The sequence below is a fragment of the Egretta garzetta genome, unplaced genomic scaffold (genome assembly GCF_000687185.1).
Source record: "Egretta garzetta isolate BGI_Z169 unplaced genomic scaffold, ASM68718v1 scaffold526, whole genome shotgun sequence".
NCBI lineage: Eukaryota > Metazoa > Chordata > Aves > Pelecaniformes > Ardeidae > Egretta > Egretta garzetta.
The window spans coordinates 1,974,628-1,998,725 of NW_009259967.1; the positions used below are offsets into that span (position 1 = coordinate 1,974,628).

The 24,098-nt window shown below is 35.2% G+C and overlaps 1 protein-coding gene across 1 annotated transcript in view; it reads right to left on the minus strand.

Annotated features, from left to right (window-relative positions):
* The window catches only part of TTBK2 (tau tubulin kinase 2), a 69,856-nt gene that overhangs the window by 45,351 nt on the left and 407 nt on the right, over positions 1–24,098 (minus strand). The window contains 4 exon segments of the mRNA XM_009640240.2: positions 9,135–9,239; positions 11,595–11,735; positions 13,248–13,321; positions 19,018–19,165. Coding sequence (XP_009638535.2) covers positions 9,135–9,239; positions 11,595–11,735; positions 13,248–13,321; positions 19,018–19,165 — 468 coding nt within the window.

A 24,098-nucleotide genomic window follows, 5' to 3' on the forward strand; every position in this document is an offset into this window, starting at 1 on the left:
GATTAGAGATAGTCTCCCCACAATTAAATTCTAATTGCCCTGCTTTGCAGTAATCAATTCTTATCTACACCATTAATTCAATTATTGGCTTCCTCTCTCCAATAGTTTATCCCCCTGTCCCTGTTTCCTCCTTCCTTCTTTTAACAGCCTACATCATTCCCAGCAGTTTTTGTTCTCCTTCTCACACGTTTTTCTCTCTTCCAATCTTTTCCGTCACCAGACTAGGCTCCTCCCAATGAGTGTTTCCTTATCAATTTCCATTCTAGAATTTAGTTCTAAATCTACCCCAAATATCTGCATCCTAATACTGTCCCCAACATGTAAAATTTATTTTCAGAAGCCTATACGCACACACTACTGCCCAAGTTTCCATATTCTTCATCCTATTCGCAGCTACACACGTCTAGCTGTTCAAGGTTTCCCAAAAGTATATGTGGTCAAAATATGTTCCAAGCAAACAAAATAAAAAGGACAAAGAGCCAGGGTTCAAACCACTGAGAACAGCAGCATAGCTGCAGAAAAACTTGTTCATGTGCCATTTGCTTATATATGTTTCTCAAAGTTTAGAACAGACTATACTAGAGACTGATATTTTACTTTTTAGATACTGCATTTGGGTGTTCAGAACAACTTCATTCTAATAAAATAGTACTAGATCGTCAATGCACAGGAATCCATGTACAGAAAAAAAACTAGATCAAAACTACTCACTGTAAACAGTGAACTATATGTCAATAGAGTGAATACATTTCCAAAGACCTTACCTGCAAGAGTTATACCTTTTCCTATTACACATAAAGTGAATTTACAATATATAGACAAAGTAGCAGAATAGGTACATTTCATCTGTACTCTGAGGTACATAATGCTAGTATTACCTACACCTAGAATATGACATTTGCATTTGCATTCAAGATCTCATCTGAAAAGTTTTCAGTTTTTTCATTATATGTTTAAGTCAGACTTCAAGTTCTTTAGCTAATGAAACAAGGTTAAGTAAATTGAACAAAAAATATGAAATAACATTACATAAGCTCTCATTTTTAAACAAGGGTGAATTATTCCACACCCTTCCAAGTAACACTGCGATACATGTTTGTCATTACTTTCTTTCTTACATCCTTCACAATCCTACAAGCTGCAATAAATGTTTGTTGCTGACTTTTAAGTTCTAATTAGGTAATAATGTCAGATCATACAACTTAATGAATTGCAGCCCCTCACTACTATCCAAAATGTTCATACAGTTTACAAATATCTTATTGCTGAGATACAAGGGACATATCCCTCTCTCTTTGAAGTTAGCTCCTCACAAACACAGTCACTCAGACAGCTGCAAGGCAGGACGACTCTCTTAAAATGAATCAATTCCAAAAATAGCAGTTAAAAATACTTTATTTTACAGTAATTCTTCTGACAGAGAACTATTTGTAGCATGAAAAATTTTGCAAAGCAGTTTTTTGTTTTATATATTTATGTTAATCTATTTTTCTTTCAGTTTTGAAGATTTATCAACTGTAAGCAGACCACTGTAGTAAAATGATACTATAATAAGAAAACTGCAACTACAGCTATTTCATTTTGAGGCTAATACCTGGAACAAGTGGGAAACTGTCTCTGCTGGCTGAATAACCCAAGAGACTCTAAAAACCCTAAGATGAGTAATAAAAATATTTCCTTTTGCCACTATATTCAGACACTGGGGCAGACTAATAAAGCTTGAACACAAACATCTTCATTGCATAAAACATGTCTCAAAATACTCCTTACCACAATTTCCTGAAATGAACTCTTACTCCTCTTTATAAAAAAGGGTGATATTTTCCTATAATGAAAATACTGAATTTAAAGTTACAGTCCAGATAATGATTATGGAATATGAGAAAAAAAATACTCTTTCTCTAACAGTTGCTGTATTACATTTATAATCAATTTTATCCCTTTTTACCAACTTTACAACAGATTACTACCTACACAGTCAACATGTAAAAATAAGACTTGGAAATATTTGGAAAATATACTGAAGATGTATTATTTCATTGTTTTCTGAAAAAGAGTTCTGATATCACTGGAGGAAGGAATGATATAGTTTTGTAGAGAGAATTGGAGGAACAAGGCTATTTCAGCTACAAGGTCGGAAAAGCTGCTTATGTAAAAAAGCAAAAAAGGTGATGGCAGAACTACAAGGAAAATCAGGAAGAACAAGGAAGAAATTTTATACTAGTTTTTACAAAAAACCCTATATGCTTCTATGTGTATAGGAATTTATTCCCAATTTTAAAAACTGGTGGAACTCCTCTGCTCTTTAACTCCATGTCACCTTTTGTATTGAAAGCTTGGGTCTGATGGAATAGATGATCCAAATAACACATCATTGCCTAGGTCCTTGAGTTAATAAATGAGGAAAACCTCAAAACTGATAATTAAGATGAGAAACAGATACTTCATGTGAATCATTTGCATCCTTCAGATATGTAAAAATCACTGCATCCTGTAGCAGTAGTTCATATGAAAACTGCTGCTTACTGACTTCAGAAGCTTAAGCTTTATGACTGTTCTGCACTTTTCTTGAAAAAGGGCATTTGATGGGTACAAAAATGTGGGAATAAAGAAGACATAATACCTACAGAAGCAATTTCTTAAGATTCCACCATATTCTTGGTGTATAAACTTCAATATATCTCCTTCTAGTTTTATTTTTTTACTTCCAAAATCAGTCATACTGTCATCTGGTGCTGCAAACCAAATGAAGGTCATTTTAGATAATCTAATCCAAGGGTGAAAAATCATGCTACTGCAAATCCCACTGGGGAAAAAACAGTGAAATGGGCTGAAAACTGCTTGCTCCTCAATTCTGTGAACAGTCAGTCCACATGTGACATTCCAAATGCAATGAAAAATACAGCAAGCACTACAAGTGCTTGACAACCAAATTGCTCACTTGGGATTCCTCTTCCTGTTCTTTAAATATTACTTTCTGAGAAGCTCTTGATATTAAACCTGCATTTTTCAAAACAGTATTTAGATAGGAGCAGCTACAGCTGAACATACTCCCCAGTAGCATGGTTTTAATGGTGCTAAATCATCACAGAGTCTGACATTAAGATGGGTAGTACAAAGATGAACGACATCTCTGAAAATGACACTGATATGTCTTAAGATCTGACAAACATGACAGCAAAACTCTGGGGGATTCTTTAATACAGAAGTATGGCTTGGACCCTTCATGGAATTAGTTGGAATGATCTTCAAGAACAGCTTTCTCATTCTACGCTCCCTGCCTTGACCATTCTTTCAAGTAAGAAGTCTAAGGAGACACCGTAACTTCTCAGGAAGTAAACAACAAACTGACAACAAAAAATCCTCCCTCCAAACCTATCTATAAGAAACAACTATTAACAGCCAAAGTGAAAATGCAATGTTGAAACTACTTTTTTCAGTAATTCAAAATAAGAAGCCAGCAATATGTACACAACACATGCATAAATAAGACTTCCTATCATTCGTGTATGATTTCTTGTATTAGAAGATAAACTTTTCCATATGCAGTATGATCTCCATCTTTGTGTAGTTTTATACAGACTGGCACTAAATTCTGCTTTTTGCTGTTAAGCAAACCTTCCATTTAAACTTTAAATAATAATTACAGTCATAACAGACTGATTTGAAGATTTAACGGTCAAACAAAGATTATTTTCAACTCCTACAGAAAATAATGATCCTTTTCCAGTTTTGCTTCCAAACAGAGATTGAAAAGAAAACAGTGAGGTTTTGGGAGGTTATAGAAATCTCTTCTCCAACATAAGGAAGAGTCTGAAATAAAGAAAGAAGTTCCTTTCTTTAAAAATCCAGAAGTAGGCAATGGAGACAGGTCACCATCTTTACTGCTGCTTATCTTTACTGTGAATGAAAGATAATAGGCTGTGCGGGCAGAGCTCCTTAAGGGCCTTAAAAATGAAAATAAGCTTGTTTGATGCACTTTGGAAGGGTAACGTAATCAAATCACATAAATTGTGTATGTAGTAGCAGCTTGAATTTTGGTGTTTGTCAAGGCCAAACCCTTGTATTCATCAAACCAGAAAAAGGATACTGTAACAGTCAGGTTAGGGGATAGTGAGCCTACACAAGAACTTCAGGTTTGTGAATGAAAAAAAAAAAAAAAAGAAAAAAAAGAATACATACGCATATGAACGTATGCACATATTTACAAAAAACACTGTCAGGATATATACACAGACTGGATGTAAAGACATACAAAGTCAAGACTGCCAGTAAGCCTTGGTGACAGGAAGATGGTATCACATGCAGTGATGAGGAACAGAAGTAACGCCAAGTGGCTGGGCACAGGAGAAAGGAGACTAAGAGCATATTGAGTTTGAGTTCATTGTAAGATATTCACAAAGATACTAGAGACAGATGACACAGTTTTAGTTTGAACAGAAGGAAGCAGTAATGGAACAGGGACATCATGAACATGAATCATGTGCCTAGAGATAAAAAAATGTGTTTATGAATGAGGCTATCGGAAGATAAAGGGGAGAAGGATACGCTGAAGAAAGAAGACTTGAAACTAAATTGTGAAAGAAGCTGGAGTCAGAGGAAAGTCAGATAAAGGAAGACTGTCACTAAAGATAAAGAGACAGAAACTATGTGGATGCAGGTTTAAGACTTGTATTAATGGAAAATGGAGAAAACTGAGAAAAGGAGAGAAAGCTGACAGGAATCACAGAAGATGAAAGCTAGTAACATTGAGAAGAAAAAACAGCACAGGAAAAGATGTCAATAGACAGTAAGTTGTTATCACATGAGCATGGGAGAAGCTGTAAGTGAGTTCTGATGGCATAATTACAGAAATTTTAAAATTCTGGATGCTAACATCTCTCAGTAAAGACAAGCTAAACGTTTTCTTTCAGTTGTAGACTAATCTACCTATGCAATTTTCTTCACAAGCTTGATTATAATACCTAGATAGTTTAACTAATACGTATTATTTAACAAATAAAATAATTTCAACTTACTAATATATGAGCTACTATATACTTCAAGGCAGACTGAACCAGAGTAGCTTTATTTGTTGTGAAATTTGTAATAAACATTACTTATGGTAAACAACAGCAGAAGAAACAAAACAGTTAGATAAGCCTTTCACAGTAAACCATAAATTAAAATACATTCTTAGTTAGATAATGTGTCAAATGTCCCATTTTAAATCTTCCCTCTAGCAATAAACAACAATCAAATGAGAATTCAAAAATTGGTGCTCCCACAAAGGAGAAAGACAGATTACACTCAAGTTGAAGTGAGATAAGCAGTGCTTAAACACAAGCATTGCTCGCCTATAGTGCACAAAAACCCTGGGAGCAATTTTTGCTTTAATAACATCTATTTACTTTATAGAATAATTTAATTTATCATGAAAGACAGAGCTGCTTTTAACTTAATTCTACAGCCATTTTGGGAAGGTAGAAAAGCATGAGGAGGAAACAGACTGTAGTGAACACAAATAGATCCAATGCTACTGTAAAATTTACCCCAAAAGAGTCTATGATAACTCATTAAAACCCTGCAATTAAATTAATATGATGAATGGGAGACTTAGTTCCATAGGCTATGATTTGGAGTATTATAGACAGGTAAGTGCACATGAAGAAACTGATGTTCAGAACGGGTCCATACACCATAGAAAAGATGAAGGAGAACCAAGTGCATGCTAGGGAAGTGTCTGTGTCACCAACGCATTTTCTGTTATGAAAACAGGTATGTTTGGTAACTACCGTAATAACAATGTGAAACAAAAAAGTAATTACTATAGATAGTACCAAAAATATTGAAGTTCTCATAATCTTCATTTCTACTTTAAAGCAGAAGCATTTTCCACTGGAATATTGCTGGAACTTCATCAAAATTTCTCCAGACTCATTAGCACTGCTGCCTGTTTGTGAACTTCACTGCCAACATATCCCGAATGGCACCCGTAGTAAAACCTATACTTAAACATTGGCCACTATTTTCCATATAAGATCCTGCATTCAGACGCTTGAAACTTTCTGAGTATTACCAGTTTAAGCTGAAATTCTTCATGTTAGAGGAATCTTTTTGTAGCTGCTTGCTTTTAATTCAGCAAATCATTCCAAACTCTTATTGAATGCAGCTGAAACAAAAGTTTGTTTTGTTTATTAACCCCCATACTAATTTGTAGGAAGCCTATATCCCCAGTGTGCCTTAGAATGAAGACAGACAAGGAGGGATTTGAGAGTGTACCATGATGATGTCAAGCAATATTCTATTAGCCATCCAAAACTGGTTAGGCCTGCACTTTTGGAAAACTGAATTTCACACAAACTCAATACAGCCTTGTTTGAATCAGGCATCTAAATTCTTCGAATGTTCTATCTGTCGTGAGGCATAATTCAATCCAGAGCTGCCACAGCCTGAATTTCTTTTCTCTCACTCCTTCAGAATGTTTTCAGGTTTCATTATGGTGCAAAGAAAAGAAACAGAGCGAAAAGAAAATTTCACTTAGTTGCATTGTACTATTCCAGTGGGCACTAAAACTGCAAGGAGAAGAGAAATTAATCTAAGTGGAAGCAATATGAGGAGGTGGAAGTAAAGAGGAAACCAGAGAGGAGAAACCAAAGAAAAGATTCAGACTAGAATAAGCACAGGCTTAACAGAAATGCAGAACGGTCCAAATGGATGGTTGAACACAACAGTAGCTACCAGCACATACTTCAGTCAAATATGGGAATAAAATCACGGATTCCCAAGTTTTCTAATTCCTCTTCTTATAACAGATCTTAAACAAGAACACCTTACCAGACCGAAGTAGTATGAAGCTCTGCTGCATTCCTCTGCCAGTACACTGTACTGCAATTAACTAGGGACTTTACTATTGGGTAGCTTAATGGTTTGATAAGTTTCTCATTTCCTCCTTGCTTCTTGACCTGATTTCACAAAATAAAGCAGTATTCCTTGCCATAAGGACCTCTTTTCAACTTCTTGTTTGAACTTTAGTCAAGTGAATACTACCTATACTAACAAGATTTAGACTACAAAACTGATGATAATTTATTCTTGTAATTGCCTTTTAGTTTCAACCCCCTTGCCAGTCTAAATTGCATTTTGTCAAAGAACTACACAACACCTTTTTTCTCTACCTGTCTTGAAGCTAACTCAATTTTTTATTTCCACCTGTTAGAATGTATATGCTAGCCAGTGGTGCTGGCCAATAATTTCTGGAAGGAAATACAGTCCTGTCATAAACTTTTCTGCTTTCAACAGTGTCCATAGAAGCCTATTCCATCTTCTTGAGTTGAACAAACAGATGTATGGCTACCAGAATTCCTTAATGTTGGGGGAAATACAAAGCTGCCAAAGGACTAAAACCTGATACTGTGATTTCCAAAACTTCCCTTCTGTTTCTTTTAGAACACACTGTGGAAATTCAGGGACTCGGGGATGATATGTAAAATTTCAAAGGGACTGGATTCTTTCTGCAGAAGTCAGGTATACAGAAAACCAGGCTTATCATAAAAATCTAATAATCAACCTTAACTAAGGAACAGGTTCTTACCAACAGAGTACTATGTTTTTTGGAGAACATGCTTTTACAGGTTATTTGCAGTATCTGCTGAAGAAATCTAATGAAGTTTAGAAGAAGGATAGCCTTAAGGAGAAGCACATAGCATATTTAATGAAAATATTAATAAATTTTAGCAGTAAGCAAGGCCAACAGTATGGTTGCTACCTACACAAGAGCTATTTCTGACTAAGTACAAATAAAACTACTACCTTTTTTCTCCTCACTGCCACTCTACTAATATGGATTACATTGTCATAAAATTCTAAACAGATTACATTGAAAAATTACTTCAGTTACATTGTAGGGCACTGCAATGAAAAACAAAAAGGCAAGAGCCAAGTTGTTACAAAAGAAAGAATAGCAGAAATATTAATATTTCTGTTGTTATCACCTATTTTTTTCTGAAAATACTACTATTGGTGTGTATATAGAGAAAAATTACAGAGTCTTGGGAATTGTTTTCTCTTCAAAATTGCAGGTCAGTTAGAAAAACATTATAAGCAGCCAAACATAAAGAACATGACAAGAACACTGAGAAATAAAAACAAATTTAAAAACTACTTAAAATGTTTAGCTCACCTTTCCAACAGCAGCAGCCACTCTGTTGGTCTCCCCTGCTCTTTGCTTTCATTGCAGTGTCCAGCATTATGGCTGAAGGAATAGAGTACAGCAGAACCCTGCAAATTTACCTTACTAATTCACATACCTCATAATTTGCACACAAAAACTTGCCACTTTCCCAACTTCTTAGGCAAAATAAAATTGAAAATCCTGTAGAGATGGTGTCTATCACTCAAATCACATCACATTAACAAATATTCTACACAATATTGACTAGTACATCATTCAGCATTGCCAACAAAATGTAAACTAAACTAGTTTAATGCAGAAATACATTTTTTTAAAACATCACAGTGTACCATGGCACTGACTTGCTCATTTTCAAACTCTGAAATTAACAAAAACACTGCCTGCCAGTGAATTAGGGAGGCTCAACTGTACTTAAAGTTGCAACGTCCTCATTCATACACTTTTATCTACAATTTTCTTCAGACTGCATCGCATGGGAATACAGCAACTACACTTAACTATGTCCTGCTATATATTATAATTAGTGTCCTATCTCTGTTTTAACTATTCAGACTTTCTCTTTCAGAAGATTATATATGCAGTTTAGTGTTCCACTGTTTTCTCCTACATAGATTTTTTTTTTTTAATGCAATATATAATACCAAGTGAAATTCAGCTCTGGTGTATTATTCTGATATTTAATGAAAACCTATTTGTTGCTTGATTTTCCAAACCAAAAGATAGACTATCCACAAAAAAAATCATAGACTACACTCTGCCTCAAGTCAAAAATCAGAAACCTGATTCATTCCCAACTGCCAATCTTTTAATATACATCACGTGGCATTTCTGATCTGGGATGATGTTCATCAAGTTTAGATCAGTTACCAGTTCACTGCAACTCCCATACTTCTCCAGAAAAAAAAAGTAAGCGTATTACCACGTTCAATTAATCAAATTGACAACTATGAAAAAATCTTACTGGTCTGACATCCCCACATGAGTTGGTAAATTGCCGTGCCAAGCCAAAATCCAGCATATAACACTTCCTACACGTGCTAGGAAAACGTCCCATTGCGAAGTTAGACTAGGAAGAAAAACAAATACAGATATATAGATATATAGATATATAGATATAGATGCAGGAGCATACACATTTCGGTACATGCATGTATTAATGTAGTAACACAGTCATAGAAAATCCACATTCTGCTTCTCTATCTTTCATTCCATATTTTCAGTTTTACTAAACTCCCATTAAATTTGAAGAAAACGTTAAGAAAATCAGACATGCAATTTAGCATAACTGAACAGCAGCCTACATGGTCCAAAGAGATTGTCATCTTACTTCATCACTTAGAATATATTAATACTTAGCAAGAATTTTCTATTCATGTCACCCATTCACATATTTTGATTTGGACATTTCAAAAAACTACCAACCTAGGGGCTAACAAGTTCATCTAAACACATGCACTAATACCATATACTCAGAATACAGAATAAGGGGTGCAAACCACCTTTTCCTTTTCATAGAGGGGGAAGAACTAGGTTTAAAAAAACCAAAAAATTAAACAAAAAAACAAAAAAAACCCAAGCAAACAGCAAGAGATGGAAAGTCCGTGAGGACTTAGGGAGGTAATTCATTCTGAAAAGCTTCAGTAAATTTTCTTATTCGCCTCTACGGATTAACATTCCATATTAACCCTTTAAAAAAATTTTTCAACACTGCTAGTTTTTGGTGTTTGAACATGTTGGCTGAATTGGTTCAAGTCTCTCCCCACCAAATCCCATTAAAATGGATTACATGATATAAGGAAAGATAAAGCTAAAAACAAGTTCTGTGAAATGGAATTAAAACTACACATCTGAGCAAGCTGGAAGCAATGCAATTAACTCTAGAAAAACTACTTTTCTTTTTCCATTAATTGAAACAGCAGTACTGTTCTAAATAAATCTGAAATTCACAGCTCCTTCAATGTCAAAGGTTGAGTGTAAAAACCAATCGAAACCATGAATTGAAATGAGTGTGATCAATGTTATTTTTAAATGGAATGGAATTTCAGCATTGCCTAATTCATCACGAGGCAAATAACCAACCAAGGATTTCAAGATTTCAGCACAAAGCTTGCTTTTAGTATAATCTATCTAGAAGATACATAATAAAAGATAAAATGGACTTGCATTTTCAAGCCAGGAAAACTGCATACTAGAAAGCAATCATGCCTCCTTTTGCATGCTAAGTCACAACATAACTCCTACAGGGGAAGAAAAATTCTTTCGTTTATGCATCTAATGTATTGCCTCACACTGCTGTTTATCCTGGCTCAACATTTAATTTTCTGGGTTTTTTCCATCCCCTAACAGCCTTCTGCATTTCCATCCTATTTGAGCCCACAGACTCCAAAATACAGCTAGATAACAAGATGTCCCCAATGCATTCTGCCAGCCACAAAGGAACACATTTCCCATTCAAAACTTGGAATTGTTTTCAGCATTAAAATCTTGCGCTCCAGCTAACTCCTTCTCACCTATTTCACTTGACATTCACTGCCTCTGTGTCCTTTCCCTTTTAAATGAAGTCTTGGGGATGGGTCAGGGAGAATACAAGTTTTATAAAAACTTGCAAGGAAGAAGTGATGAAAATGAAAATTCCCTAATGCCCAGAAACTTATCAGAGGTTTTATGTAAACATCATTCAGCTGACAGGAAATTTAGCTGTATATGCCAGACATAACCAGCCATAATTGCATCTATTGGAAAACACAAGATTTGCTTTTTTTTTCTCATTTACAAATTTTGAAAGTTTAGAGTTCTAATGATATTTTTAATATATAGCAATATTAGAAATAGCCAATGCAATTTCAGGAAAAAATTCAAAGAAAAACAGAAAAAATAATAACAACAGAAGTGTGGTGCTATCAGGAAGTCACTGTCCTCATGACATTTTGACAATGCTAATTTTACTAGAATTGCACACTAAAGCAATTGAATAGCTTTCTCTTACAGTCTGTCTTTTCTTTCCTTGTTTGTTATAAATACATTAAATAAAAAAATATGCTATTGAAGATCTTATAAATACACCCTACAGTTAGTATATATTCTCTTAGATGTATTATGTGAAGATATTAATTGCTATTAGCCAAACTCATTATATCATATCTCATCACAAATACTCTTAATTGATGATACAGCTAAGAGTTGGAAGTTTAACTACAGAAAATTGCAAGGAAGCCTAAGTAACCGGAGGTAATGATGACAAAGACCAAAGTTACTGTTGTTGCAATCCAACATTAATTAATGGAAAAAATCTGCCTTATCTGATGAATATGTCCCTTCTTATTTTTTCATTTTAACATCTAGTATAGAACCTATTCTTATTTATGAAGCTATCTAATGACCACATATTACTTGCCTGTTTTGAGTTGATGGGCAGACTTACCGGTTTTATATCCCTGTGCAGGAATCCCACAGAATGAATACTTTCAATAGATTCCAAAATCTGCTTCCCAAGCCGCAGAGTGGTACTAATGGTGAACGTTCCTCGAGACTGACTCCGACGCAGGTCTGCCAAGTTCCGACCCTGATCAAATTAAAAGGATGTTTTCATAAAACAATACTAATACCAAGATTCACAGATAGCATAAAGTCTTCCGACTTCTTCTTTAGCTGTTCAAGGTTAACCACAGAATACTCTCATTACCTATCTTCATATTCAAGGGTAACACATCTCACCTAAGTGTAACAAGTATATGTCCCTATCTCCAACATTAAATTTAGAATCTATTTTTGAAAATATGAATCTTAGCGTTTTTCTACTCCTAACAAACATGGACCAAACTAATCTGTATTAGAAGACTTGTACATACACTATTAGTTAATGTTGTATCTGTATCAAACATGAAAAAAGGCCACCAATAATATGCTCACAAAGACTTCTTTACACGCACCTCTTTAAGGAAAAGTATGTAATCTATTTTATTATACAGTATATCTTAGATGACTTAACCAAACAGATGAAAAATATACTACGCAGGAAATGCATCCCCATGACATCACAGAACTGTTGGTCTGTCAAAATAACAGATGACCAACAGTATGAATCACAGAATGGCAAGGGTTGGAAAGGACCTCAGGAGACCATCTAGTATAACCCTCCTGCTAAAGCAGGTTCACCTAGAGCAGGTTGCACAGGACATCATCCAGGCGGGCTTTGAATATCTCCAGAGAAGATGACTCCACAACCCCCCTGGGCAGCCTGTCCCAGTGCTCTGTCACCCTCAAAGTGAAGAAGTTCTTCCTCATATTCAACTGAAACCTCTTATGTTTCAGTTTGTGCCCATTGCCCCTTGTCCTGTTGCTGGGCACCACTGAGAAGAGTCTGGCTCATGACATCCACCCTTGATATATTAGTATGTGTTGACGAGATCCCCTCTCAGTCTTCTCTTCTTCAGGCTGAACAAGCCCAGCTCTCTCAGCCTTTCCTCATAGGGGAGATGCTCCAGTCCCCTAATCAGCTTTGTTGCTCAAATCTGAACTCTCTCTAGGAGTTCCTCATCTTTCTTGAATTGGAACTACAGCACACTTCTTTTTCCCATATTTCTATTCACCAAGATGATGAAGCACAATAATCTCATAACTTTAAGTGCTAATCACCCATTTTATTCCTTTTCACAGGAACAAGTCTCTCAGTAAAGTGAATTAAGTGTTTCGTTTTACTTGCAAAGGGCATTTTTTCACTTTCATCAAAAAAGCCAACAAAATGCACAGACTCATATATTTTAGACTATCTTCAAGTGAAGACTTCAAAGGAATGTGAATTATCTCAGAAGACCTTACAGTTCACTCTTTCAATAGTCAGTTCCTTCTGAGGATGCAGACTTCCTCCTTTCTGAAAGAATCATGGAAAGGATCTCGAAGGATAAAATATAAGGACATGCTCAATTTAGGTTTGCTCACTACTATGCGTTCATGATCTTTGGGTTGTTTTTTTTTTTAATTTGTCATCCTCTAAAATTTTACTGGTATTTTCTTATATGCTTCACTAGTAATCATAAGACACAAGCAAGCTTTGAGCTCTGTTTGATACACTGACCTGCAACTGCATGACCACATAGTTAAATCTGTCATTCCTTCCACATCCAATGAATCTACAGACATGATCTTTTCCTGAGAGAAAAAGAAGCAAATTAGCCAATAATAATGAAATTCTGTGGTTTATTCCTTTAAATACCTAGCATATTACTGGAAAAGATAGTTGTATTTCTTTAGAGATCTTTAATAAACTAAGCCCCCCACAGTTCAACAGCTGTAAAACCAATGTTAGTTCTACTCCCAGTTGAATAAAAGGTTTCTCCCCATGAAATATGCAACCCTGCCACAGCTATCAATCTTCCATAAGAAAACATGCATGGCAACATGCCTAAATGTCCACAAATTTGAAGCACTTTGGATTGGGAAAAGGTTATTTTCTTGCAAAGCTGGTGGCTTGTTACAGACAATATTCCTAGCCACCATTCCTCTTTTTCTATAAGCTGCAGCTGCCACCATGAAAGAAAACAGTAGTAGTTACCTGTGGGTCATGTTTTGTATTAAAAATTGTAGAAGATGTAATTCAACTAATCCGATTTATGAATATCTTTTTCTAGAATATGATTTTTGCTGTTTAGCTACAAAAGATTAATTCAGTTCAGGTACACTAAAGCAGAGATAAAAGTATTGTAGTAGTTAAAAAAAAATCACAGCTTGGTTTAAGCCAATTTTCTTTAAAGAAAGCGTCCTCCTGTCCTAGGAACAAACTGTGGAGGAGAAGAGGGCTGGTCAAAAATAATCTCCATGCTATCCTGCAGTTTAAGTCAAAGCATAAGATTCTCAAGCTGAACAGAGGAAAAAGGCAAGCCAAAGTCTGCAGTACGGAAACAGAAGGAGAATGCAACCTTCCTGTCATTTTGGTATCTGTTTTCATTGACTTGGAGAGAAGCTGGGCCCCCTTATGACCCCACTCTACAACAGAAGAGGGAACTGTAGGGTGTCCATCCCTCAGGCCATTTACCTTCCTTTCTGACACCATGGAAGCTACAGCCAAGAGAAAGCTGATGGTCACAAGCAGCTGCTAAAGCTGTGTAAAATTTGTGTCACCTAAGGTTTCTTTCATGAATTTCTTTACCCTTAGGACTACCAGAATGTCAACAGAAAAAAAGAAGTGATAGGAGAAAAGCAATTAAAAAATACAAAAACCTGTTACTGCTTTCAAAACACCATTACTGCTAGCTACAGATATGGGGGGACTTTTTGTTACTGCTGTACTCAAAGCTCCATCAAAACCCTAAAACTTGGCCCTACAGCTTCTGAATATTCTCACTTCACCTGATAGAAGAGTGGTTTCCCATTTATTACTTTCTCAGGAATTTCCCCGCCACATACAATTAAATCAGATAGGCCCATTTAAACAAAGAAGATGGTACAGGATTAATCAAAATAATTCATTTTAAAAGAATTATTTTAAAAGAAATCTCTACAACTTCTGAAAATGCATAAACATTAAACTGTAAGTATCTCTGCTTTTGCTCCACTTTTTCCTTCCACCCACTTAAGACAGGCAATATTACAGACAGTATAATTTTATGAAGAAAAAGGATTTGCAGGAAATTTGTCAAGATGAAATTTTGAATATTCATTGCTGAAGTTTCCAGTTAATGAAGTCTCATCTCAAATATTTATGATTCATTTTACAGCCACTGTGAGTATGCTGAAGGAACATCTTCAGAGAAGCATATATAGTCAGATTTCATCTCACGAATTCAGTAAATGTCCAAAACTCAGTTTGGTCAGAGAAACCCCATTTAAACTGGAGCAGCAACTCCAATTGTGTGGTAAATTCTCTGGAAATTAACTTTTATAAAAATCGGAGGAAACGAGAAGGACGGAAGTTGGGCCTACACACCTTATTCAAATAGCATGATCCTCTGCCACTCCAGTGTATACACACCTACACGCACCTACTACACCTTTGCAGATACCTTCAGTTCCTTTTTCCTCAGTGAGAAAACAGTATTTCCTCACACCTGTGAGCCACGTGGCTGGGGAGCAGGGGGAGAAGATGATGGTAATAGGCTGCAGTGAACAACTGTGCCCTTGAAAAGCTTCCTGGTGAGCATACGAAGCCATCACCCAGGCTGCTGTATATCACTACATCTAGCTTTTCTGCGTACACCAGATGCAACCCATCACTAAATTATGCTAGAGAGCTGTAAATGAGTGAGGGAGAAGTCTGTTAAGGTTGTGTGAGACAGAAACCAACTGAGTGAGTCTCACTCTCACTGAGTGAGATGTGATAAATCTGTCTTCTCCCATCTGACTGTGGGAACAGATGGCCTAACAACATGATTAAACAAAACAACCATCTGTTGCAGCAGATTTCTTTTTCAAAAGAAAAAAAAACAACCAAAAACAGAGCTCAAAGAGTTAAACAGCATTCTGACAATAATAATTAGGAGACAGCATCATTGGCAGGGGGAAAAAAAAAAAAAATCAAAGATGCAATTGATGACTAAGCTTTCATAAATGGCCATATCAGTGAACATACTCCTCCTTCATAATTAAGAGAGAAGTCATACAACTACTCACATATTTAAGCATGTTTTGCTAGATCAAGGTCTTAAAAGAGCTTCTTATGTTTTTCTTATTCACTGTACTGCATACCTACAAAGTTATGACTCATTTCACCCCCGCAATGAATGACCACGTTTTAATTTTCAAAATTTCTGAAAGCAAAAATAATAAAAAAAATAGTACATCCCTGCACTTCTGCCAACAGCTATTCTCATTTCAGCTTCACAGTTTCTGTGAAATAAGATTCTAATTCAGAAACACTCAAAAGTAGGTTTATAACCTTGAGAATATGCCTAGTTCTAATAAAGACTGGAAAAGCTGTTTTGCTGGACTGAGGCATATTACACCTGTTTACTTAATTCTTTCCTAAAAGCCTGTTTCCTCATAATTTTCCCAGAAATTGTACCTGATAATATATTTTTGTTAAAAAAATCAGATCCACACATCAAGAGAATTCTGAATGACACTGTCAGCTCGCTGCCTCTCATTACATACTATTCATAGATCAAACTTTCCAAATATTTGCAAGAAAATGGATTTTAATGACTATTACATTCCTTCCTCTGATTTATGTCCAAGGTAACTAGAACACCTTGAAAGTAAGAGAACATAAGCCCTTTGAGAAAAGGATAGTAATTATATACATACACATATATATACATATGCCAAAAAGGGATAGAAGAACAAGATAAAAGTTGGTCTCAGAGGATGTATGCTATCAGAAGGTTGTTACAAAAATATCCTAAAAGAACTGTTTACAATTTCACCTGCTCTGAATCTGCATGAAAAAGAACTTGTCAAAAATGAGAAAAATTTCTACATGGTAAATGAAGCATTTAATAAAAAAATTCTTCAAGAAGCAATGATAAAGTTGTTTTCTACTCCCCATTTTTGTCCATTTTTCTTGATTTTCTGTCTGCTTCAAATTTTTAACTCTTGCATACTGACAACTTGGGAAGATAGAAAAAATAATGGAAATGGCTCCTAGGAGCCAAGATTTCATGTAAAACATAAAATGGTCTCTACCATAATCTTATTTAATAAAAATCCTTTGTGTGTGGATAAAAATATATGCATATCTGTGCAAACTATAAATATCAATACATGCAAAAAGTTCACCCTTGACCCATCTCTAATTGTAGTCACTTTCCTGATCATCTACAGCATTCCCCATCTAAAACCAGAGCAGTTACACTGTAACGTGGAACTTGCATAACAATGACTAAAGATCACCTCTAGTGTTACAACCATGGAATCACGACTTCTTTTTTTTTTTTTTATTTTAAACTGTGCAAGAGAATAAGAGATTAAAACTAAGGAATAATATTTAGATTATCTTCTCATAAGGAAGGTTGTCAAAAGATCTCATACAAAATCAGGGTTTCAGTTATATAAAACCTATTTGTTGTTTCTCAGAGAAATAACATTGAGAAAATAAATAACTGAAAGATCTTTATTTAGATTATATTTTATTTGCCTCAGTGGATCTGTTGTTCAGGTGTTCCATCATTCTGATCTTTTCATCCAGACAGCACTTCCCATGATTCAGTAGAACCAGAGGCTCTTCTCCAGGAAGACTTGCGTTGTTAAAAGAATTAGACTCCCAAAAGATGACTGATAAGAATATTGTAACTTCTGAAAGGCCCTATGGCAATTATTCACAAATCAATTTTTTATTATTTCAGCAAACATTTTTGGCTTTCAAAAAAATTTCAAAAGCTAAAGAAGTTTTTACTAAGAAAAAAACACTTTTGTAACATCTTAACTGAAACTTCACTACACTTAAATTCACAGTAGAAAGTTATAAGGCACTCCAGTTATACAGTACATAAGGCTATTTTTTTACAAATACATTGGCATTGTAGTGCTACCAAATTCCAGTGTTTTATTTCAGTTATTAATATTTTCCTTATTACTTTAGCTGCTTCAGCTATACCATTTTAAAGACTCTGGTTTTTGTTAAAAATAGAATCAAGCTCATGTGCATAAAAAAAACCTTGAAAAATTAATTCTGAGCATTTAAAAACCCAGGAGTTATAGAGTATTATTTTCTTCAAAACTCATTATCTTTAAGATAATTTCTTTAAAGAGCCCTGACAAATGGTTTCTAAATTTACGATTGGTAATACTGAAATTTACTATTCATCTCCGGACTAGAAACTCTAAAAGTCAAAGAAAGCTAATATGCAGTCCCTGAATCTCCTTGCTTGACCACATAATACTAGATGTTGTTGTGAAATTCTTTAAAAAGATATAAACATAGGAACAGTTTGTTAACACTATAACATGTGACATGCTTGCCCTCTTAAATCTATAGAGGCTGTCAATTTCTGCTGCAATGTGACCTTTACAGCAAATTAGGCAGCACCATATGTCATGCAGATTTTGTTTTATTCAAACTAAGAGTTTGGAAAAATTGGGCTGCTGACAGGGATGGATGTATTAGTCAAAATCCTCCGGATTCAAGACATTTTTTTTTAAAGAAAAAGGTCACCCTTTAAACTTTCTTTTTATAATCTTACGTTGTGAAAAGCAATGAAGAGAAGCCATTTCATATTTCTCTGTCTTGATAGCTTCAGACATTAAAGTATCTAAAGGTACATCAAAAGTAACTATTCAAAGCTGTGATTCTGAATGGTCAAGGACTTGAACCCTAGAAAGTATTTCAGGACTCTACGAGACAACAGGGTTTTTTTTCTACAGGTTACAGTATTTTAAAGTTGGGGTTTTGTTTGTTTGTGTGGGTTTTTTTGGAAATATGTTTCCCATTTCGACATTAGAATTATCCTTGGCAATACTTGCAAAGGCAAAGAAATACCAATACCCTTTTCCTGGATGCTGTGTGAAGGACCCGCAAATACTCAATGCTAGACAGTACAGGGGAAAAAAAAGACCACCTTAAAAGGGGAAATAAAAAGCTAACAACAACAACAAAATCTAGAGCAAAAAAAGGTAAGAAGAAGATATGGATCCAGAATAAATTACACAGCTGAGCATAGGTTTTGCAGCAATTTAATTTTTTGGTGTTATTTTTACTTTCATGTCATCCTGTTTCTCACATCACCCTGTTCCAAAGAAAAGGTTCACTGTATCAAAACTTCCCAAATCTGAAAGACTTTTAATAGCCATTTAGCAATAAGCTGCAGAATATGGGGAATATTTACTCAAAAACTATGACTAAATAGAGATTTATTTTTTTTTTTAAGAAGATACACTGACATTCTACTTCTGGCATATCCAGGGTACAGCCCTACCTTGCAATTTCTTCAACACAGCTACTTCCATTTTCAGCACTTGCTTTGGCTGCTGAGCTGATTCGACCTTCAGCGCAACGTTTTCCCGAGTAAGCAAGTCCAGTGCATCGTAAATTTCTCCAAATCCTCCGCCTCCTATTTTCCTCAACTATATTGGGAGAAAAAGAAAGAATAAAAACAGATTTAAAAGAGGGGAGAAGAATAGAAAGGAAACAAAACATCAAACTTCTTTGTAGTGCCTGCCATACTGCAAAAGCTGTTGTATTACTAATAGATTTTAAAATAACATAATCATATCCTTCAGTACGTAAAAGAGCTACTGAATAATCTACAAAGGTATGGTTAATCACAGTTTGGAGAGAATCCTAGGAAAACAAGTTAATACAGCTGATCTCCATGTGCACTAAACTTCTTGTATTTAATACAACAGAAGAGTGCACTAGCATAAAGGAATCTGACCAAAGTCAGGATGCTGAATAAAGTCTTTCCTCAAATAGTCACAAACTACCCAGAGACCTTCAAATACAAATGCACAGTGACATTTTTAAAATATGCCATCTTCTTTTTTTAGAAATACGCACACTGAATACTAAAGGTATAAAATATGTTGGACTTACTGAAAAGAGACAGCATTTCCTATTATATGCAGTCACTTGTAAGTCAGCTAAATTGTAAGTGATAAGAAATGGCTACGATTATCTTTGAATATATGTTTTAAATGCTACTCACATTTAATTATGGTTCTCCAATATCACTCTTATTAACAGATCTACTAAAGAAACTTGCACCACTGAAAGTTTCATCTGTGATAGGAAGAGGTAAAAAAAATGCTCCTGACATATTAATTAGTTTGCATGACGTTCGAAGCAAATATTAATAGTTGTGTTTTCACTCTGCTTTAAATGTTCACAGAGAACACAGATGTGTCTGGTTTTCAGTATCAAAAATGTCAATGTTATTTCATTTAATGCTTTCATATGGTGATCTCCCCTGTAGCTACCATTCTAAAGCTGATAAAAGAGAAGACAAAAAGAACTTTTCCTAAGAAACACAGTATTATATTTTTACTATATTTTACCTTAAAAGAATTGACATGGTTTTCTAAATGTCATTTAAAAACATACAGGTGCTAAGGTTATGTGACTACACTGTATTAAATGTCATCTAAACGTTCCGGGGATCTTGAGATCAGCAATATGCTGACCTATCATCAGAGTTTGAAAATAAATCTAATGTCCCCTAATCCAGACAATCAGCCATCTGACTGAAAAGGAAAAACATTTTTTAAAATAGCCTAGGCCCTTAAGAATAAGGAAGAAGGTAACAGATAAAATACCCGTATTGTTTACTTGCATTTTTCAAGTCGTATGTCATTAATTTTTTCTTCTGTGTGATTACAACAATACTCAGTATTTCATCATGCACTTTCTGTCTTGAAGGTCTTTTACCATTGCAAGGAACTGCTATTTCAATGTTCTTACAACGAGGAAAATATGGTCCAAGATAGGTAGCATTATCTACATTATTCACTGCTGGCCAATTCATTGTCAATTTTAAAAAGGTGCATAGGATAGACAGCACACCACATTTTCAGACCTACAGAACTAACGCACCTAAATATCTGCTTCTAGTGCAACACCTGTTGACTGCAAATCCACATGTTCATTTCCTTCTAACAAGCACACTAGCTGTTAGCAAATGCAGCCTTCTCCACAGGCCGTACACTTTCTCTGAAGCAGCGTAACGTGCATGCTACCAACACAGGCTTAAGCACGTTACCCTTTAACCTACACATTTCAAGAACGTAACAAGTTCAAGTACACAGTATCACAAATCTTCGGACGTGATTTGTTTAAGGGACTATTCAAGTAAGAATCTAGGGTTAACTCTGAAATAATGAAAACTGTGAGAATAAAAACCTGTCAAGTCTGATGAAATACTCAGTATAACTTGGTTACATTCAGATGTATGTAATATATGCAGAGTGTTAGTCCTTACAGAAAGGAAAGAGATCTGTCATATAAATATCAGGAAAAAAGGCAAGTTTTGACAGGATTATACACGTGTGTATATATTTTTTAAAAAAAAAAAAAAATATGTGTGTGTCTATCTGTATCTCTTGAAGATGTAGTTTCATGACTAATTTGGCCATTTTAAGTCTGCACTTTTCCATTCCACCTCTTGGTCTGGTAATGCCATAAGCTTGCCTGAGCTCTGAGCTATTGACATGGCTCCCAACAGTGAAACATAAACATTGATCTGACTGTAGTTTTCAGCATGAGCATGTAAATTTTCAGCACAATACAAGCACAACAGAGACAGTGAGAACACATGGTGAAAAAGATGAGAGGGGAAAAGGAAAGAGGTGATAGAGCCATCCTCAGCCCTATACAAACTTAAAGCGGTTTATCATATAACTTCATTTACCAGTCTGAGAACAGGCCAGACTGAGAAAGACTGCCTTTGAAAGGTGTTTTTTTTCTGCTCATGTTCTTAAAAAAATTTTAAATCCAAACAAACAAAAAACCAAAAAACCCACACCACACTAATAAAATAAACAGATCCATTTCTACCCTCAGATATAGTACGCCAGAATCATTAACATACATCCAATAATGATGTCGGTCAATAATTCCAGGCACAAATGAACCTCTCTTTGATTGTAGAAAAAATATTTTCCACACGCTTTGTCACTGGGTCACGCACTACATGTGAGCCCACATTTTCCTTCGGTTTTCTTTTTGCTGCCAATGTCCCTGTAGAACCCTTTCTCGTTGCTTTTCACATCCCTCACCAGTTTCAAATGCCAGCTGAGCTCTGGCTTTCCTACATATTCATCCCAACACACAGAGGCAGTATCTCCACATTAATCTTGGGCAGCCCATTCCTGTTTCCACCTTCTCTTCGACTGTGTTTTGCTTTTGAGTTCAGACAGGAGCTGACTGTTCAATCACACTGGCCTCCTGCCACATCTGCTCAACATCGTTTTCCTTGACAAGGACCATGTTGCCCTCATTTACACCTGCACCACATTATCCCATTTTGTACATCAGTTTCAAGCTTCTCTTCTTTGAATTCAGCATCTCACACCCCAAACTTGTTCTCTCCATTCTCTCTTCCACTCCTATCTCTGTATGCTTCAATTTCCAACATGTTTTATCTTGGTACTTTCACTTACACTGCACATTGAATGACGTTCTTAAACGTACCTAAAAGCAATTATCATTACAATAAAGTCTCTCCAAGTCAGGATTGTAATAAATGTTTCAAAGACAAAAAAGAAGGGTGAGAAAAGGCATCAACAGAGGATAAAAGCAAATGCTAATAAATACAGAGACCAGTAGAGAGGGAGGGTGTCACTGAGGAAAAAATATTTTATCATGTCTTTTCTATGCTTACTTTCCAAAATAGAATCACCCTAAAGAACATCTAGGTTAAAATTAAATTTAATTGAGCATAATTTTTTAAAATGTTTGTGTCCACAAATTCCAGGTATGTTTTCACAATTACAAAGACCAAGGTCCTGAACAGCAAAGATTTTAAGAACTGCATTTCAGCTGCAAATCTTTACATAACTTCCAGAATGTGTATTTTTTTTTTCTTAAACCGGTTACAACAAAATAATCTCATGCAAACATACTACAGAGCTGCCATTCTTCAATGGCAGGATATTGGGTGAGTTCCACAAGAACAATCAGAAGTACTACTGGCAGTTAGGGACTGTACTCATTGTCACCAAAACTTGGAAGTCTACTGGTTTATACCACCTCATCTTTCTATACAAGGAATTTTTAAGTACTCTGCTGCTTCAAGAACACTAGCAAAAAACTTCAGTACTTCATAACCTAACAGAACAGCATTAATTATGTTAAGATATATGCGTCAAGCACTAAGGAATTTCTAAAATTTGCTATTTTCTTCCACTGGCAGACTGTCCTATGAAATCCTGAATTCAGATAGTAGTATATCACCTTAGATGCCATTGAGAAATCCTTAATATTTGCTACAGAAATTAAGAAATTGAAGAGTTACCCACAGACAATATTTGGCACTCATCTACCTGTAATACTTGATTTGGAAAACATACAAATTAAAATATATAATCACATGACATGAACAACAGCCTACTCTCAAAATTTTCCAAAAGACACGGATCTGATCATCGTTCTTCATTACATAGGAAAGAAAATAATCTTGAAGAAAACAGGACTACTGTTGCACATACCAGACAACCGAGTAGTTTTGTGGATAGTGATGCATTAATATACTGTTATCTATTTATAATGCTGTTTTATTCTATTTGATCTGATTCAAGACTATGCTTTCGGTTTTTACTTCATTGCAGTATTGAGATGCAATATAAGAAGGTATTTTACAAATACTTACACTCCAAAGATAGCTGTTCAGGTTCTATTTACACAAAAGGAAATATAAAAGTTTCCTACACAAAGCTAGTATCAGCTTCCTGCATTTTTAAATGAAGGATAGGGCACAAGATAGTTGAAAGTATTTTCTCTATATGAATTTGAAACGAATGATGAATCTATATCTTCTATGTTCAGTCTCGCAGTTCTAAATAAAATATTGAAATATGAGAGTAATATAAAACAAAGATGGTGCAAAAAAATAGCCATTCAGTATCCATTCACAGACTACTAAAACACACAGACATGCCCAAAATGTTCTATTATGAAGTGGCTTTTTTTTCTTTTTTTTCTTTTTTTTTTTTTAAATATCAAAAAAAATCCACAAGCAAAAAATTTCTGAAGTGACCGGGGAATGGAGAAGGAATTATGAGAACTCAGTCTAGTTTTCTCAGCAAAAATAGTTTCAAATGGATACTATTTCCCCTCTACATGTAAATCAAGGATATGAACACCAAAAGGGAACAGAGTTATTTATGGTAAAGCCTATACTGGCACACAATCAAATGGATATAAATCAGCCATGAATAAATCTATGCTACAAAATATAACAAACAAAAATAATTTCTAATTGGAAGAGCAGCAAGGTCCTGAAAGACCTTCCTATAAGAAGTAACAAATCTCACAATCTGACTAGCTTCAAGAGCGTGCCTGACT